The 19458-nt window shown below is 44.5% G+C and overlaps 1 protein-coding gene across 3 annotated transcripts in view; it reads left to right on the top strand.

The window, feature by feature from the left end:
• The window catches only part of LOC139407264 (uronyl 2-sulfotransferase-like), a 132416-nt gene extending 112958 nt beyond the window's left edge, over positions 1-19458 (top strand). The window contains exons 6-9 of one of the 3 annotated variants that reach the window (XR_011634086.1): positions 8503-8600; positions 8772-8929; positions 16338-17880; positions 17924-19458. Coding sequence is in view for 1 of the 3 variants with exons in the window: in XM_071150894.1 (XP_071006995.1) it covers positions 8503-8600; positions 8772-8929; positions 16338-16630 (549 nt within the window). In the remaining 2 variants the exon portion in view is untranslated. Of the gene's footprint in view, positions 1-8502; positions 8601-8771; positions 8930-16337 lie in introns of all 3 variants that reach the window. The other 2 variants (XR_011634085.1, XM_071150894.1) reach the window with 2 other exon arrangements.

A 19458-nucleotide genomic window follows, 5' to 3' on the forward strand; every position in this document is an offset into this window, starting at 1 on the left:
CCATTCCCCCATTCTCCCATTCCTCCATTCTCCCATTCCTCCATTCTCCCATTCATCCATTCTCCCATTCCTCCATTCCTCCATTCTCCCATCCCCCATTCCTCCATTCTCCCATTCCTCCATTCCTCCATTTGTCCATTCTCCCATTCCTCCATTTGTCCATTCTCCCATTCCTCCATTCTCCCATTCCTCCATTCTCCCATTCCTCCATTCTCCCATTCCTCCATTCGCCCATTCTCCCAGTCCTCCATTCTCCCATTCCTCCACTCTCCCATTCCTCCATTCGTCCAATCTCCCATTCCTCCATTCTCCCATTCCTCCATTCTCCCATTCGTCCATTTCTCCCATTCCTCCATTTTCCCATTCCTCCATTCTCCCATTCCTCCATTCGTCCATTCTCCCATTCCTCCATTCTCCCATTCCTCCATTCGTCCATTTCTCCCATTTGTCCATTCTCCCATTCCTCCATTCTCCCATTCCTCCATTCCTCCATTCTCCCATTCCTCCATTCTCCCATTCCTCCATTCCTCCATTCTCCCATTCCTCCATTCTCCCATTCCTCCATTCTCCCATTCCTCCATTCCTCCATTCTTCCATTCCTCCATTTGTCCATTCTCCCATTCCTCCATTCTCCCATTCCTCCATTCTCCCATTCCTCCATTCTCCCATTCTCCCATCCCTCCATTCCTCCATTCTCCCATTCCTCCATTCTCCCATTCCTCCATTCTCCCATTCCTCCATTCACCCATTCCTCCATTCTCCAATTCCTCCATTCGTCCAATCTCCCGTTCCTCCATTCTCCCATTCCTCCATTCTCCCATTCGTCCATTTCTCAAATTCATCCATTCTCCCATTCCTCCATTCTCCCATTCCTCCATTCTCCCATTCCTCCATTCTCCCATTCCTCCATTCGTCCATTTCTCCCATTCGTCCATTCTCCCATTCCTCCATTCTCCCATTCCTCCATTCCTCCATTCTCCCATTCCTCCATTCTCCCAATCCATTCTTCCATTCTCCCATTCCTCCATTCTCCCATTCCTCCATTCCTCCGTTCTCCCATTCCTCCATTCTCCCATTCCTCCATTCCTCCATTCTCCCATTCCTCCATTCCTCCATTCTCCCATTCCTCCATTCTCCCATTCCTCCATTCCTCCATTCTCCCATTCCTCCATTCCTCCATTATCCCATTCCTCCATTCCTCCATTCTCCCATTCCTCCATTCCTCCATTTGTCCATTCTCCCATTCCTCCATTCTCCCATTCCTCCATTCCACCATTCTCCCATTCTCCCATCCCTCCATTCCTCCATTCTCCCATTCCTCCATTCTCCCATTCCTCCATTCGCCCATTCTCCCAGTCCTCCATTCTCCCATTCCTCCACTCTCCCATTCCTCCATTCGTCCAATCTCCCATTCCTCCATTCTCCCATTCCTCCATTCTCCCATTCTCCCATTCCTCCATTCTCCCATTCCTCCATTCTCCCATTCCTCCATTCTCCCATTCCCCCATCCCTCCATTCCTCCATTCTCCCATTCCTCCATTCTCCCATTCCTCCATTCGCCCATTCTCCCAGTCCTCCATTCTCCCATTCCTCCACTCTCCCATTCCTCTATTCGTCCATTCTCCCATTCCTCCATTCTTCCATTCTCCCATTCTCCCATTCTTCCATTCTCCCATTCCTCCATTTCTCCCATTCGTCCATTCTCCCATTCCTCCATTCTCCCATTCCTCCATTCGTCCATTTCTCCCATTTGTCCATTCTCCCATTCCTCCATTCTCCCATTACTCCATTCTACCATTCCTCCATTCCTCCATTCTCCCATTCCTCCATTCTCCCAATCCTCCATTTGTCCATTCTCCCATTCCTCCATTCTCCCATTCCTCCATTCTCCCATTCCTCCATTCCTCCATTCTCCCATTCATCCATTCTCCCATTCCTCCATTCTCCCATTCTCCCATCCTCCCATTCCTCCATTCTCCCATTCCTCCATTCGTCCATTTCTCCCATTTGTCCATTCTCCCATTCCTCCATTCTCCCATTACTCCATTCTACCATTCCTCCATTCCTCCATTCTCCCATTCCTCCATTCTCCCAATCCTCCATTTGTCCATTCTCCCATTCCTCCATTCTCCCATTCCTCCATTCTCCCATTCATCCATTCTCCCATTCCTCCATTCTCCCATTCTCCCATCCCTCCATTCCTCCATTCTCCCATTCCTCCATTCTCCCATTCCTCCATTCTCCCATTATTCCATTCGCCCATTCTCCCAGTCCTCCATTCTCCCATTCCTCCATTCTCCCATTCCTCCATTCTCCCATTCCTCCATTCGCCCATTCTCCCAGTCCTCCATTCTCCCATTCCTCCACTCTCCCATTCCTCCATTCGTCCAATCTCCCATTCCTCCATTCTCCCATTCCTCCATTCTCCCATTCGTCCATTTCTCCCATTCCTCCATTCTCCCATTCCTCCATTCGTCCATTTCTCCCATTCGCCCATTCTCCCATTCCTCCATTCCTCCATTCCTCCATTCATCCATTCCTCCATTTGTCCATTCTCCCATTCCTCCATTCTCCCATTCCTCCATTCTCCCATTCCTCCATTCCTCCATTCTCCCATTCATCCATTCTCCCATTCCTCCATTCTCCCATCCCTCCATTCCTCCATTCTCCCATTCCTCCATTCGCCCATTCCTCCATTCTCCCATTCCTCCATTCGCCCATTCTCCCAGTCCTCCATTCTCCCATTCCTCCACTCTCCCATTCATCCATTTGTCCAATCTCCCATTCCTCCATTCTCCCATTCCTCCATTCTCCCATTCGTCCATTTCTCCCATTCCTCCATTCTCCCATTCCTCCATTCTTCCATTTCTCCCATTCCTCCATTCTCCCATTCCTCCATTCTCCCATTCCTCCATTCATCCATTTCTTCCATTCCTCCATTCTCCCATTCCTCCATTCGTCCATTTCTCCCATTCCTCCATTCTCCCATTCCTCCATTCTCCCATTCCTCCATTCCTCCATTCTCCCATTCCTCCATTCCTCCATTCTCCCATTCCGCCATTCTCCCATTCCTCCATTCCTCCAATCCTCCATTCTCCCATTCCTCCATTTCTCTCATTCCTCCATTCTCCCATTCCTCCATTCTAACATTCCTCCATTTTCCCATTCTCCCATTCCTCCATTCCTCCATTCTCCCATTCCTCCATTCGTCCAATCTCCCATTCCTCCATTCTCCCATTCCTCCATTCTCCCATTTGTCCATTTCTCCCATTCCTCCATTCCTCCATTATCCCATTCGTCCATTCCTCCATTCTCCCATTCGTCCATTCTCCCATTCCTCCATTCCTCCATTCCTCCATTCCCCCATTCCTCCATTCCTCCATTCTCCCATTCCTCCATTCCTCCATTCTCCCATTCCTCCATTCCTCCATTCCTCCATTCTCCTGACACGTGTCCTTTTCTCTCATATTGTGTTGCCCGTAGAGTTTGTGGGTTTAAGAGGAATTCATGATGTTTTTTGGTAAGAGGAATAGAGAGTTTGAGAAATTGAGGAGTAGCGAAGAAGAGCAAGAAAGAGGGGAAATGGTGTTCTGTTATCAAAGCCCCAGTTCTACCATCGTCGCGTGGCCCCAGTCGGGCCCTATGAGGGTACAGGGGCCCACTCAAAGCTTATGAATGGTTTATGAAGCTAATATGTCATGTTTCTGACAGGTCTCTGTGTTGTGCTGTGACCTGAATGTACACCAGGTGTCCCAGTATAATTAACACCACAGAACCCCAGACAGGACCAGAGCTGGGTGACAGAGTGTATGTAGTCTTTAATAGTGGGCATGTGAAATGCAACCTAACACTTCCTGCAACCTTAGTGATATCATAATTCACACATCACACACACACACCCGCCTCACCCTACCACTCCCTCTCTGTTTTTGTGGGTACATTAAGTCATGTTTTATGTGTATAAGGGGGGAGGAACACAGTGAAGTCACATGCAAATGTCATGTGAGTCACAGGCACGACATTGTTGATAAGTGTGAAAACAAGGACTGCAGGGATCTGGCTGAGAGTGGGTCCAGAATGGAAACATACAGTGCATTCGGAAAGTATTCAGACCCCTTCCCTTTTTCCACATATTGTTACATTACATTACTTATTCTAAAATGTATTAAATAAAACATTTTCCTCATCAATCTACACACAATAGCCCATAGTGACAAAGCAAAAATAGGTTTTAGAATTTTTTGCAAATTTATTATATGTTAAAATCAGAAATACCTTACATGCATAAGTATTCAGACCCTTTGCTATGAGACTCGAAATTGAGCTCAGGTACATCCTGTTTCCATTGATCATCCTTCAGATGTTTCTACAACTTGATTGGAGTCCACCTCTGGTAAATTCAATTGATTGGACATGATTTGGAAAGGTACATATCTGTCTACATAAGCTCCGACAGTTGACAGAGAAAAAACCAAGCCATGAGGTCAAAGGAATTGTCCGTAGAGATCCGAGACAGGATTGTATCGAGGTACAGATCTGGAGAAGTGTACCAAAAAATGTCTGCAGCATTGAAGGTCCCCAAGAACGCAGTGGACTGCATCATTCTTAAACGGAAGAAGTTTGGAACCACCAAGACTCTTCCTAAAGCTGGCCATCTGGCCAAACTGAGCAATCCGGGGGAGAAGGGCCTTTGTCAGGGAGGTGACCAAGAACCGGATGGTCAATCTGACAGAGCTCCAGAGTTCCACTGTGGAGATGTGAGAACCTTCCAGAAGGACAACCATCTCTGCAGCACTCCACCAATCAGACCTTTATGGCCAGATGGATCCCCTCCTCAGTAAAAGGCACATGACAGCTCGCTTGAAGTTTGCCAAAAGGCACCAAAAGACTCTCAGACCATGAGAAACAAGATTCTCTGGTCTGATGAAACCAAGATTGAACCCTTTGGCCTGAATGACAAGCGTCACGTCTGGAGGAAACCAAGCACCATCCCTACTGTGAAGCATGGTGGGGGCAGCATCATGCCATGGGGATGTTTTGTCAGTGGCAGGGACTGGTAGACTAGTCAGTATCGAGGTAAAGGTGAACTGAGCAAAGTACAGAGAGATCCTTGATGAAAACCTGCTCCAGAGCACTCAGGACCTCAGACTGAAGGTTTACCTTCCAACAGGACAATGACCCTAAGCAGACAGCAAAGACAATGCAGGAGTGGCTTCGGGACAAGTCTCTGAATGTGGCCTAGACAGAGCCTGGACTTGAACCCCATCGAACATCTCTGGAAAAACCTGAAAATCGCTGTGCAGTGATGCTCCCCATCCAACCTGACAGAGCTTGAGAGGATCTGCAAAGAAGAATGGAAGAAACTCCCCAAATACAGGCATGGCAAGCTTGTCGCGTCATACCCAACAAGACTCGAGGTTGTAATCGCTGCCAACGGTGCTTCAACAAAGTACTAAGTAAAGGGTCGGAATATGTAAATGTCATGTTTTTGCGTTTTCAGTATGGGGTATTGTGTGTAGATTGATGAGGGGAAAAAGCTATTTAATTCATTTTAGAGTAAGGCTGTAACGTAACAAAATGTGGAAAATGTCAAGGGGTCTGAATACTTTTTGAATGCACTGCATAGTGTCCTACTCCCGCTACACACACACTCTCTCCTTCCTGCTTCCCTGGATGGAGGAAGAAATTATTCTAGACTGTTATAGTTCTAATTGATGGGAGAAGTGCAAGAATGAACAGTACTTTGCTAAATTGTGTACGTGTGTGTGCGTGTGCGTATGCGTGTGTGTGTAGTATTTATGTGCTTCTCAGTGTGTGTCTTTTCAAATCCATTCACCCTAGCTCTCCCCTGTCCCTTCTCCTTTTATCCCAGACCCAGACTCGGTACCAAGTCAGTGTGTGGGTGTACAGGTTAGAGGTAATTTGTACATGTATGTGGGGGTGAAGTGACTATGCATAAATAATAAACAGCGAGTAGCAGCTGTGTAAAAATAAATGGATGGGGGGGTTCAATGTAAATTGTCCAGTGGCCATTTGATTAACTGTTCAGCAGTCTTTTGGCTTGGGGGTAGAAGCTGTTAAGGAGCCTTTTGGTCCTAGATTTGGCACTCCGGTACCACTTGCCGTGCGGTAGCAGAGAAAACAGTCTATGACTTGGGTGACTGGAGTCTCTGACAATGTTTTGGGCTTTCCTCTGACACGACTGGTATAGAGGTCCTGGATGGCAGGAAGCTTGGCCCCAGTGATGTACTGGGCCGTACACACTACCCTCTGTAGCGCCTTACGGTCAGATGCTGAGCAGTTGCCATACCAGGTGGTGATGCAACCGGTCAGGACGCTCTCGATGGTGCAGTTGTAGAACTTTTTAAGGATCTGCTAACCCATGACAAATCTTTTTAGTCTCCTGAGGGGGAAAGGGTGTTGTCATGCCATCTTCATGACTGTCTTGGTGTGTTTGGACCATGATAGTTTGTTGGTGATGTGGACACCAAGGAACTTGAAGCTCTCGACCCGCTCCACTACATCCCCGTTGATGTTAATGGGGGCCTGTTCAGCCCACCTTTTCCTGTAGTCCATGATCAGCTCCTTTGACTTGCTCACATTGAGGGCGAGGTTGTTGTCCTAGCATTGTGTCCTTGACCTTCTCCATGTCAGATATAGAGTTTAAATGTATTCAATTTAGAGTTTCCAGCCCAATATTACACTTTATATACATCACAGAAGACTGAAATATAACAAAACTGTTTGACACAGAAACACCAGATTTTAGGTGGGTTTCTTTAGATAATGTTTATTATGAATATTAATAACATTCCACCCATGAAGCCAAAAAGGGCGCTTTTGGCCATTGACTACAGGAAAGGGTTACCCTCTGTGGTGAGACATCTAGGCTCCAGCTGTTAACTTGACAAATTGCCCTTTTCCAAGTAAAACCTATCAGCATGTAGGCCACAGTGAAATAAACCAACATCACACAAGACCTCCTGCTCTTTTTATTCATGTCTACTCTCTCTTCACCTGTTTCAACTCAGAGAAATGGGTCTGGGTTTTCGTGTGTGTGTGTGTGTGTGTGTGTGTGTGTGGGTGTGCGAGCTTGCGTGCCTGCTTGTGTGTGTGAATGGTTTTGAGTGTGTGTGTGTATCTTTCATGTGTTTTTGAGTGTTGTGTCGCCCAGGCCTCGTTGCTGTCAATAAAGCTTACGTCACCTGACATGACATGGATTTGACTCTTGGGTTTGTAGCAGAGAGAGAGAAAAGACTGGGTGACTTCACTCCTTTATGGGTTTTTAATCTCTTTCTTTTTTAATTTGGTCTCAGTGGGCCTTCTTTGTTCAGCCCACTGGTTAAACAGAGAGGTGGTTTAGTGTTTCACTGCTCTGCTCCAGTGGCTCCTGCCTCTGGACACTTTCTTTTTCATATAGGGGCTGGGTCAGGAGGGAGAGAAGATGGTGGGATTGGGATGTTTGTAGCGTGGCCAAAATAATGTGGCTAGCGGAGGAGACCAAAGGTTACCCTTGTTTCAGTATATTGGTCTGCATTACTAAACAGTCATCATTTTGGTCAGAGAATAATAGCATTGACCTCTCACTACATGTTGCTCTTGAGATACCCTACATATTTCACTGAGAAGGAAACAGATTAGCTAATAACTGCTTATAGGAAGCTGAATGTCTTATTTAGGCTGTCAGAGAGTGGTTTGAAGATAGTGCCTGTTTACTTTTTTTGGTTTGTTTAAAAAAGTATCTTTATTTAAGACGTTCACATTTTACAATCATAAATAATTCAAATAAATACATATTAACTTCATATTAACTCATAATTACGTAACATGATTTAGAAATGTAATTATGCCCCCCACCTCTTTGCCTGCTAGGAGGAGGGTGGTGCAGGGAGATCTACATCCCATTTAACTAAGTGGCCAGAGATCAAACATATTAATAGTGCCATGGAAGTTTCTGGAGTTCATCTTATTTCTTCTTTTTAGTTCCTTTTTGATTTGTTAAAATACTATGTAAAATAGTGTTCAAACCAAAAAGTTATGTTATAGCCATAATGCAGCTTGTCTTCCAAATGTTACTGTTTACCACCATAATTCTTAGGTAATGTCAATGATTCTTGTCCACCATAATAGGTTTACCAATGCTAACCATCAAAAAGTAGTATGAGTTCCTTAAGACAGAAGACTTGGTGAAGGGTTCCCCCTAGTGAGAGTAATGTACAATTGCACTTTTCATTCAATCCCATTATTCTTGCAGAATAGTAGGCGTCTTGTCACATTGGAGGCTGCTGAGGGGAGGACGGCTCATGATAATGGCTGGAATGGCGTGAATGGAATGGCATCAAACCATGTGTTTCATGTATTTGATACCATTCCACAAATTCCGCTCCAGCCGTTACCACGAGCCCATCCTCCCCAATTAAGGTGCCGCCAACTTCCTGTACAACCTGAAGGTGATTGTCTGGTTTTCTGATGGGCTGTCTCTTCGGTCTCCCTCCTGTCCAGGACATCAATGTGTGCATCCTGGAGAATTACCCAGAATGCTCCAACCCCAGACTCTTCTACATCATCCCATATTTCTGTGGACAGCACCCCCAGTGCAGGTAATAAGACCAGTATTGCAGGGAATCAGGCTCCACATTTGTTACACATTATCCTGACTGGTATTAATATTTTTTCAAAAGGTAATGTTTATTAAAGTATTATTTGTTATAATTCCCTCTGGGTTGGTTAATATTTTCCTCTGACTGTGCCTGTTGTTCTGTGTGTTTCAGGGAGCCGGGACAATGGGCACTGGAGAGGGCCAAACAGAACGTTCTAGAGAACTTCCTTATCGTGGGGATCCTAGAGGAGCTGGAAGATGTCCTGCTTCTTCTAGAGAGACTGTTACCTCACTACTTTACTGACGTACTCAACATCTACAAGAGCCCAGGTAGGCCTACACACCAGATTTGAACTGCCCTTTGTGCAGGCTAACCATCTACCACGTTGTTGTCCTTATAAACTGGGGATTTCACTCGCGCAGCACCTGTTTCCACGATGGTGTTGTAGCCTATACCCATATCAGATGAGCAACTTTCTCTGGGGACGGTTCCACATTCTGAAATAGCATTTTTGTCCCACCCAGTTTATCATTGGAATGTGCTACAAAACGAGGCAATGGTGTGCTTTAGGACCATACGGATGCCTCCGAGCGGTCAGGTAGACTGTTTGGAGTGTTTATCCTACTGAATCAAAATAAGAAAAAATGATTAGTTATGCCCCCACTTCTAAAACCAAAGTTGCACCCCTGCCCATATCGTACACCTTTCTTTTTATTTATCTGGTTAGGCCTAAATTAGTCATTTTAGCGTGAGCTAGGCTATATATATGGAAAGTAAACTGGAAACGTGTCGTATTCTCACACACAAATAAGAGACCGTGTGCGTGGCTGGTAGCCTTATGTCTGCCTCGTGGCTCAAAGAATACAGCAAGCTTGTGGGTTTAAAAAAAATGTATTATATTGATAAAAAATGTTTCCGACCCGCAATATATTTGTTCTGAACCACTAGCCAACCTAAGCGTTGAAAGAATGTTTCACCCGCTAGCGGATATTTTTGCATCTCACCTGCTACTCGACTAATGATTAGCCCAATAGGGTAAATGCAGATAGGTAACCCCATGCTTCAGCCCATTTATTTATAGCCACTATGCTGTATGGGCTACAGGTGATAATGTTTATTCTTAATAGCATACTTGATAATAGCATACTTAAAGTAACAGCATACTTTAAAATTCTACCAATATTATTTGGCTCATTTCTGGAGGTGGAAATTATATTTTAGAAGGTGTTTTTTTGACATTCATTTTGAAGTAGTGTGTCCTTTTAAAAAGTCACCAGAACTGAGAACCTCAGTCCTGCTACATAGAAATGATCCAGGGTGGGGTCCGCAACCTTTTCCCACCAATGCTACACAGGAAACACTGGTACATACACAACCACACCCTGGCATGTACAGTACCAGTCAAAAGTTTGGACACCTACTCATTCAAGGGTTATTCTTTATTATTACTATTTTCTACATTGTAGAATAATAGTGAAGACATCAAAACTATGGAATCATGTAGTAACCCAAAGTGTTAAACCAATCTAAATATATTTTATTTGAGATTCTTCAAAGTAGCCACCCTTTGCCTTGATGACAGCTGTTACGGATACCATTATCCTGTGTGTGTGTGTGTATCCTGTGTGTGTTTCTTTTCTCTCCGTCTCCCCTCACAGGTGAAAATCATCACTCCCCAATCAGTCAACAATCAACCCATCAATCAGAAGACACACCTCCTCCTGTTTCCTACCCTATCACAGTTCCTTCCCCATGGTTTAAAAACCCCATCATTTGTTTGCTCTAGAGCTCAATCTCTTTGTAATGCCATGTTGGTAGATCTCTGTTCTTTATAGATTTCAGGAGCGCAATCTCTTTGTAATGCCATGTTGGTAGATCTCTGTTCTTTATAGATTTCAGTAGCTCAATCTCTTTGTAAATGCCATGTATGTAGATCTCTCTCTTTGCGTCTTAACCTCTTCTTTTGTTTGAGCACCTCCAAATCACTTTGTCATCTCCTGTGAGTATTGTTTTGGTTATGGTGTTTGTTTGTTGCTGGTGGGAAAAGGGGGAAACCAAAACAAGTCGCCCATGGGCATACACTACCCGTAGGTGAACTTTGTTAAATACACTAGTTAGAACTGGGCGGACCACCCACTGTATTTTTGGTTAGTTAGTTAGCTGTTGTTGAAATAGGCTAGTCTAGCCCCATTACCGTGTGTTTATAAATAAACCCTGAGTTTGACGGTATTATTTTGGTTGTCGTGGTTATTTCGTTCACACTTACTTTGTCACAATTATAATTTACATGAGTTATGTTACGGGTCTCACTACCATCCCCCCTAGACTGTCCGGCCAAAAGGGATTCGTAACATAAGTGGGGGCTCGTTCGGGATCTGTCTTTACTGACACCCATGCCGCTCATGTAGATTGTTGATAGTGGTATAGTTCAGTGTTGAACGTTATAGCTGAAGTAGCATTAGTGTTTGCTATTTTCGTTGGCTCTTGTGAAGTAGTGTAAGATGGCTACTTTTGATTTGAAGTCCTTTTTGGATAACCCTTCGTGGGAGGTTTTTGACAAATGTCGTAGAGTTGATTTAATGACCTTGGCTGACCATTATTCAGTATCGATTCCACAGAATGTAGTTAAGTCGGAGGTTAAAAAGCTGGTGTTAAATGTATTGTTGGAAGAGCAGGTGCTTGTGTTACCGCTGCCTGAGCATACTACCCCTGTAGGGGATGTTGCTGCTCCTGTAAGCCCATTGGTATCTGAGAATGAGGGCGAGGCTAAAACACCAGCCACATTGTCCCATTTTGAACCACTCTCCCCACTGTCAAACGGTGATGCCAGGAGGGATGTCCGGTTAGCACAGTTCCAACTAGAGGTGGAAGAGAGAGCCCAAATTAGGCGAGAGACTCTCCAGTTGGAGATGTGTAAAATTGAGGCAGAAAAAGAACGAGAACAGCGGCATTTAGATTTGGAGATGGGTAAAATTGAAGCAGAAAAAGAACAGCGGCATTTAGATTTGGAGATGTGTAAAATTGAGGCAGAAAGAGAACGAGAACAGAGGCAGATGACGTTTAAAATGCGCCAGATGGAACTGGAGGCAGAGACAGCGAGGCTAGCCTTCGTTCCTGCTGTCACTGTTAGTGAGTCGTCCTCACCAGCTGTGTCCTCAAACACGTTTGACATTAGTAGGCAGATTGCCTTAGTACCTTTGTTCAGAGAGTCGGAGGTTGACTCCTATTTTTGTGTATTTGAGCGTGTAGCATTGAAGTGGCCTGAAGAGATATGGTGCCTATTACTTCAGTGTAAATTAACTGGTAAAGCCCAAGAGGTTTTGTCAGCGCTACCTCTAGAGGACAGTTTGAATTATGAAGTAGTCAAAGCTACTGTTCTTTGTGCCTATGAGCTTGTGCCTGAGGCATACCGACAGAGATTTAGGTCTCATAGAAAGTCTTCTAGTAAGACTTATGTGGAATTTGCTAGAGACAAGGGAAATCTGTTTGATAAATGGCATGCTGCTAGTAAGGTAACTGATTTCAACTCTCTCCGGGAGTTAATCTTGTTGGAAGAGTTTAAAAATTGCTTACCCGAACGCATTGTAGTTTACCTAAACGAACAGAAAGTATCCTCCCTGGCAGAAGCGTCTGTGTTGTCAGACGAGTTTGTGTTGACGCACAAGAGTGTGTTTTCGGCTCAAACTGAGAGTAGAGCCACTGAGTTTCCTACCTTTAGCCCTAGTCGACCAGCAGTAGTATATCAAGCACGCCAGAAGAATGAGCGTCCCTGTTTCTATTGTCATAAAGTAGGACATATGATTAATGATTGCTTCCTGCTTAAACGCAAACAAGGGATGCCTCTTCGTGCCAAGCCACCAACAGGTGTTGGTCTAATTCGTACGGTTGTGAGGTCTGCAACAAAACAGGTGCCTCAGGGTAACTGCAGTTTGAAAGTCTCAGTCCCCGACCGCAGTTATGAACCATTCATTTTCGAGGGGTTTGTGTCCCTAACGAATGACGAAGCGTCTCAGCGTCCGGTTAAAATCCTGGTGCGGCGCAGTCGTTTATATTGTCTGATGTGTTACCCTTATCTGACGATACATACTGTGGTTCCAGTGTGTTAGTGCAGGGTATTGAAATGGGTTTTGTCCCCGTGCCATTGCACTTTGTGAAAGTACACACTGAGTTAATCAGTGGAATGTTCAGAGTGGGGGTACGTCCTATGTTGCCAGAGAAAGGTGTGACCTTTATAATGGGTAACGATATTGCCGGAGGAAAGGTAGTACCCGTATTGGAAGTATTGGATAAAAGTGACCACTCTCTCTCGAATGAGTTGGCACAGAGTTATCCACATGTGTTCCCCGCTTGTGCTGTCACTCGTGCTCAGGCACTACAAGAGGGTGACGTGATAGATTTGTCGAACACTGTTCTGTTCAAAGAGGATGATCAAGAGGATGGATTGTGTGATACCTCTGAGAAGCTGATCACCTCTGACAAACAGCCCAGGAAAGAATTAAAGAATTTATTTATCTTTATAGATTTCAGTAGCTCAATCTCTTTGTAATGCCATGTTGGTAGATCTCTGTTCTTTATAGATTTCAGTAGCTCAATCTCTTTGTAAATGCCATGTATGTAGATCTCTCTCTTTGCGTCTTAACCTCTTCTTTTGTTTGAGCACCTCCAAATCACTTTGTCATCTCCTGTGAGTATTGTTTTGGTTATGGTGTTTGTTTGTTGCTGGTGGGAAAAGGGGGAAACCAAGACAAGTCGCCCATGGGCATGCACTACCCGTAGGTGAACTTTGTTAAATACACTAGTTAGAACTGGGCGGACCACCCATTGTATTTTTGGTTAGTTAGTTAGCTGTTGTTGAAATAGGCTAGTCTAGCTTAGGGGTGTTTTGAATACTTATTGTTTCTTTCCTTTGGTCCAGCTAAGCCCCTTTTCCTGCTCCCCCCATTACCGTGTGTTTATAAATAAACCCTGAGTTTGACGGTATTATTTCGGTTGTCGTGGTTATTTCATTCACACTTACTTTGTCACAATTATAATTTATATGAGTTATGTTACGGGTCTCACTACCATCCCCCCTAGACTGTCGGGCCAAAAGGGATTCGTAACAACAGCTTTGCACACTCTTGGCATTCTCTCAACCAGCTTCATGAGGTGCTGGAATGAATTTCAATTAACAGGTGTGCCTTGTTAAAAGTTAATTTGTGGTATTCCTTTCCTTCTTAATTTGTTAGTTTGAGCCAATCAGTTGTGTTGTGACAAGGTAAGGGTGGGAACAGAAGATACCCTATTTGGTAAAATACCAAGTCCATATTATGGCAAGAACAGCTCAAATAAGCAAAGAGAAATGACAGTCCATCATTTCTTTAAGACATGAAGGTCAGTCAATTCAGAAAATGTCAAAACCATCAAGCGCTATGATGAAACTAGCTCTGATGAGGACCGCCACAGGAAAGGAAGACCCAGAGTTACCTCTGCTGCAGAGGATAAGTTCATTAGAGTTACTAACCTCAGAAATTGCAGCCCAAATAAATGCTTCACACAGTTCAAGTAACAGACACATCTCAACCTCAACTGTTCAGAGGAGACTGCATGAATCAGGCCTTCATGGTTGAATTGCTGTAAAGAAACCACTACTAAAGGACACCAATAATAAGAAGAGACTTGCTTGGGCCAAGAAACATTAGCAATGGGCGTTAGATCGGTGGAAATCTGTCTTTTGGTCTGATTTGTCCAAATTTTAGAATTTTGGTTCTAACCGTTGTGCCTTTGTGAGACGCAGAGTAGGTGAACGGATGATATCTGCATGTGTGTTTCCCACCATGAAGCATGGAGGAGGAGGTGTGGGGGTGCTTGCTGGTGACACTTTCAGTGATTTATTTAGAATTCAAGGTGGTGGTATCCAATTGGTAGTTATAGTCCTGTCCCATCGCTGCAACTCCCATATATAGTCGGGAGAGGCAAAGGTCAAGAGCCGTGTGTCCTCCGAAACACAACCCAGCCAAGCTGCACTGTTTCTTGACACAACGCCCGCTTAACCCAGAAGCCAGCCACACCAATTTTTATTAATATATATATATTAAAACATTTATTTATTTATTTTACCCCTTTTTTCTCCCCAATTTCATGGTATCCAATTGGTAGTAGTTAGTCTTTTCTCATCGCTGCAACTCCCGTACAGACTCGGGAGAGGCGAAGGTCGAGAGCAATGCGTCCTCCGAAACACAACCCAACCAAACCGCACTGCTTCTTGACACAATGCACATCCAACCCAGAAGCCAGCCACACCAATATGTCGGAAGAAACGCAGTACACCTGGCAACCGTGTCAGCATGCATTGCTCCCGGCCCGCCACAGGAGTCGCTAGTGCGCGATGGGACAGGAACATCCCTGCCTGGCCAAACCCTCCCCTAATCCAGACGACACTGGGCCAATTGTGCGCCACCCCGTGGGTCTCCCAGACACGGCCAGCTGCAACAGAGCCTGGACTCTAACCAGGTTCTCTAGTGGCACAGCCTTAGACCACTGCACCACTCGGGAGGCTCAAGGGACACTTAACCAGCATGGCTACCACAACATTCTGCAGTGATATGCCATCCCATCTGGTTTGCGCTTAGTGGGACTATCAGTTGTTTTTCAATAGTACAATGACACAACACACCTCTAGGCTGTGTAAGGGCTATTTGACCAAGAAGGAGAGTGATGAAGTGCTGCATCACATGACCTGGCCTAGACAATCCCCCGACCTCAACCAAATTGAGATGGTTTGGGATGAGTCGGACTGCAAAGTGAAGGAAAAGCAGCCAACAAGTGCTCAGCATATGTGGGAACTCCTTCAAGACTGTTGGAAAAGCATTCCAGGTGAAGCTGGTTGAGAGTATGGCAAGAGTGTGCAAAGCTGTCATGAATGCAAAGGGTGGCTACTTTGAAGAATCTATAATATTTGAGCTGTTTTTGCCATAATATGGACTTGGTCATTTACCAAATAGGGCAATCTTCTGTATACCGCCCCATCATCACAACACAACTGATTGGATCAAACACATTAAGAAGGAAAGAAATTCCACAAATTATCTTTTAAGAAGGCACACCTGTTAATTGTAATACATTCCAGGTGACTACCTCATGAAGCTGGTTGAGAGAATACCAAGAGTATGCATAGCTGTCATCAAGGCAAAGGGTGGCTATTTGAAGAATCTCAAATATAATATATATTTTGATTTGAATAACACTTTTTTGGTTACTACATGATTCAATCAAATGTATTAATTAAACCCTCCTTACATCAGCTAATGTCACAAAGTGCTGTACAGAAAACCAACCTAAAACCCCAAACAGCAAGCAATGCAGGTGTAGAAGCACGGTGGCTAGGAAAAACTCCCTAGAATGGCCGGAACCTAGGAAGAAACCTAGAGTGTTAGTGTTATTTCATGGTTTTGATGTCTTTGATGTATTTCATTGTTTTGATGTCTACAATATAGAAAATAGTCAAACTAAAGAAAATCCTGGAATAAGTAGGTGTGTCCAAACTTTTGACTGGTACTGTATATGCCTGTTACACTGCATTGAAATGATTAAAGGAATAGTTCACTCCAAAAACAAACTTTGTCCAAAGTTTATTTTCATACCTCAAAAGTGATTTACAGTAGGCCTAACTCTCCTTTTGATGGATGACAATATATATTTTCTTCACATTTTAACCATACGTGAATAACTTCCTGGTCTGTTTCTCTGTCTCCGCAGACTACAGGAAGATGGGGAACATGACTGGTACGGTGCGTAAACACACACCCACTCTGGAGGCCCTTCAGGTTCTGTACCACCGCATGCGCTACGAGTACGACTTCTACAACTTCATCCGAGACCAGTTCCACTTGATGAAGAAGAAGATTGGCCTAAAATCGGTCCCCCGACCACCTTCCCACCAGGCCTCCTTCCTAAGAGACCTCTCCCTCCGAACCCCAGAGCCCCTGGATGAAGATGAGGAGCTGGAGACCGACCTGGAGGATGCCAACAGCTGGTTGGTCCAGCCCTGACCAATGCCGTGGTGACTGAGGACTTTACTTGCATCTGGTTGGCTGGAGGTGGCATGATAAAGGGGCGGGGGATGTGCCCTGTCTGTCAGCATTCCCAGGAGGACGATTGGTTGGGGGTGTGTGGATCCTGATGCCTGTGTTTTTACGGGCTACATATTCCGTTCATCTTGGACTCTCTACTCACCGCTGAGAACCTTAGGAGTGGGCTCTGATTCTCTGCTACCACTGAGGACCTTGGGAGTGGGCTCGGACTCTCTGCTACCACTGAGGACCTTGGGAGTAGGCTCGGACTCTCTGCTCACCGCTGAGGACCTTGGGAGCGGGCTCGGACTCTCTGCTACCGCTGAGGACCTTAGGAGTGGGCTCAGACTCTCTGCTACCACTGAGGACCTTGGGAGTGGGCTCAGACTCTCTGCTACCACTGAGGACCTTGGGAGTGGGCTCGGACTCTCTGCTACCACTGAGGACCTTGGGAGTGGACTCGGACTCTCTGCTACCACTGAGGACCTTGGAAGTGGACTCGGACTCTCTGCTACCACTGAGGACCTTGAAGGTGGACTCGGACTCTCTGCTCACCGCTGAGGACCTTCGTTGTGGGCGGATGGATGGACGAACTGACATATTTAAAGATTGACTACAATAATGGATGGGGGGGGGTTGCTTTAAAAAGCTCACTTTGCTTGTTTTAAGGTTTTATTTTTGTTTTGTTGGTTTGAGGCCGTCCTGTTTGGGTTATCTCCAGGTGAGATAAGACAAAAGGGATTTGGACCTATGAACATTTTAAATGTTGAGGGGAGGGCTACATCTTAGGATCAGGAAAAATTCAGACACCAACATAGGTGCAGGGATGATGGGGGTGAAGGAGCGTGTTGAGGTGTGAGAGAGCAGGGAAGAGACAGGGATGATGGGGGTGAAGGAGCGTGTTGAGGTGTGAGAGAGCAGGGAAGAGACGGGGATGATGGGGGTGAAGGAGCGTGTTGAGGTGTGAGAGAGCAGGGATGATGGGGGTGAAGGAGAGTGTTGAGGAGTGAGAGAGCAGGGAAGAGACAGGGATGATGGGGGTGAAGGAGCGTGTTGAGGAGTGAGAGAGCAGGGAAGAGACGGGGATGATGAAATTGGAGGGGTTGTGTGTAACAGGTCTACTTTTAGTGCTTGACCACTCTGTCTCTCCCTGTCTCTCCCAGCCTCCTTTTCTCCCTTTATTTTCCTCTTATTTTCTCTCTCTCCCTCACACTCTGCCTGTTTTAAGGGCCCTTATTTTCTCTCTCTCCCTCACACTCTGCCTGTTTTAAGGGCCCTTATTTTCTCTCTCTCCCTCACACTCTGCCTGTTTTAAGGGCCCTTATTTTCTCTCTCTCCCTCACACTCTGCCTGTTTTAAGGGCCCTTGTTTTCAAAGTGTTATTCAGAGTGCCAAACCGTCAAATGGTATGTCATAGTCTTAAACTTCTCTAAGTGCCAAACCTAACCAAGTGGGGTCAGACACCTTCTGTTCCTAGAAACCCTGTTTGGGAGGATGCTCTGCTCACAGTGGGAGGGGGCGTGGTGACTTGGTTTAGCCCAAATGTGATAGTGTCTATGCATAACAGAATCAGTTTACTTTGTTTAATAGATGTTGATATGATGAGAGGGTCAAATGGCAGGAAGAGCACCCAACTATGAATTCAAAGAATTCCAACTGTGTGTCTACGACTGGATTTGAAAACAACATTTGTCAAACTGATAATGTATGAAGAAAGGTTGAATATTTTGGTACATAACTTGGGAAATATTAAGAAATGTATGATGTTGGTTGGTGAAAATGTGTTTTTCCTCAAATGTTGACATCTCCATTAGACCGACCATTGATGTTTGACATCCTTCAACAACAACAAAAATCGAATAAAAAGATTCTTTCAAAGATAAATCTGAAGGATGAAACATTTTAATCCAACGCTTTACCTGAACTCACCAAATGAAATGACAATGTGTTCACAGTCTTAGTCTTATTTGAGATTGTTCAACCTCGGCTTGTTGGTTACTGTAATGTCTAAATCCACAACTTTGTTTCTAAACTCTCCCCTGACTCTCAGTGCTACAGTATTTCATAGAGCAGCCATGGTGTTGTACTTTGGCCATTTACTGATAACTCAACACTCAGAGAAGAAAATGGCCACAACCACCTACCTGGCAGTCATACCTATAGTTGCGGTCAAATATATTGGCACCCTCACTATTTCTTCTAAAATAAGTAGATTTGGAAAAAAATATTAATGTGTATCTGTTTGATTTACAACTGCACAGGACCAAGAAGGAAGTAAAAAATCCAAACTGAAATTAAGACTTTTCACTTCGAAGTCAAAAATGGCCTTGACTAAGTGATTCACAATTCAAATGAATTTGTTTCTAATTCTGGTTTACTGTGCAATTTATCTCACCTGTGGAAAGTTCCAGGTGCCTACGGGATAAAAAGAGCAATTCAACCCGTTTTAAATGCTCCATTGCACTAAATTAAAAAAGGGCAAGGGTGCCAATATATTTGACCACATCTGTAAGCCATAGTCATTGTACTGTCTTCAGCGTGGATTTTCTTTTTGACATTTTAATTTATTATTATGTATCCATTTTCATTCCAGAAAGGATTCTCAGGAAAAAGGTTTCTTACAACGTTGAAATAAGTTGTACAATCAAGCTATTCATAGTATCTAAAGATGAGTAAAATATCATCTTATATCCCCAATAAAATTATATGAACATTTTAAAGAAATGGTTGAACTGTTTTACAATAAATGGAATCCATTAATTTCAATCTCCCCAGACAGTTTTCTAAATAAAAACCTAACAATTGCA

Source organism: Oncorhynchus clarkii, chromosome 4, assembly GCF_045791955.1.
Source record: "Oncorhynchus clarkii lewisi isolate Uvic-CL-2024 chromosome 4, UVic_Ocla_1.0, whole genome shotgun sequence".
Lineage (NCBI taxonomy): Eukaryota > Metazoa > Chordata > Actinopteri > Salmoniformes > Salmonidae > Oncorhynchus > Oncorhynchus clarkii.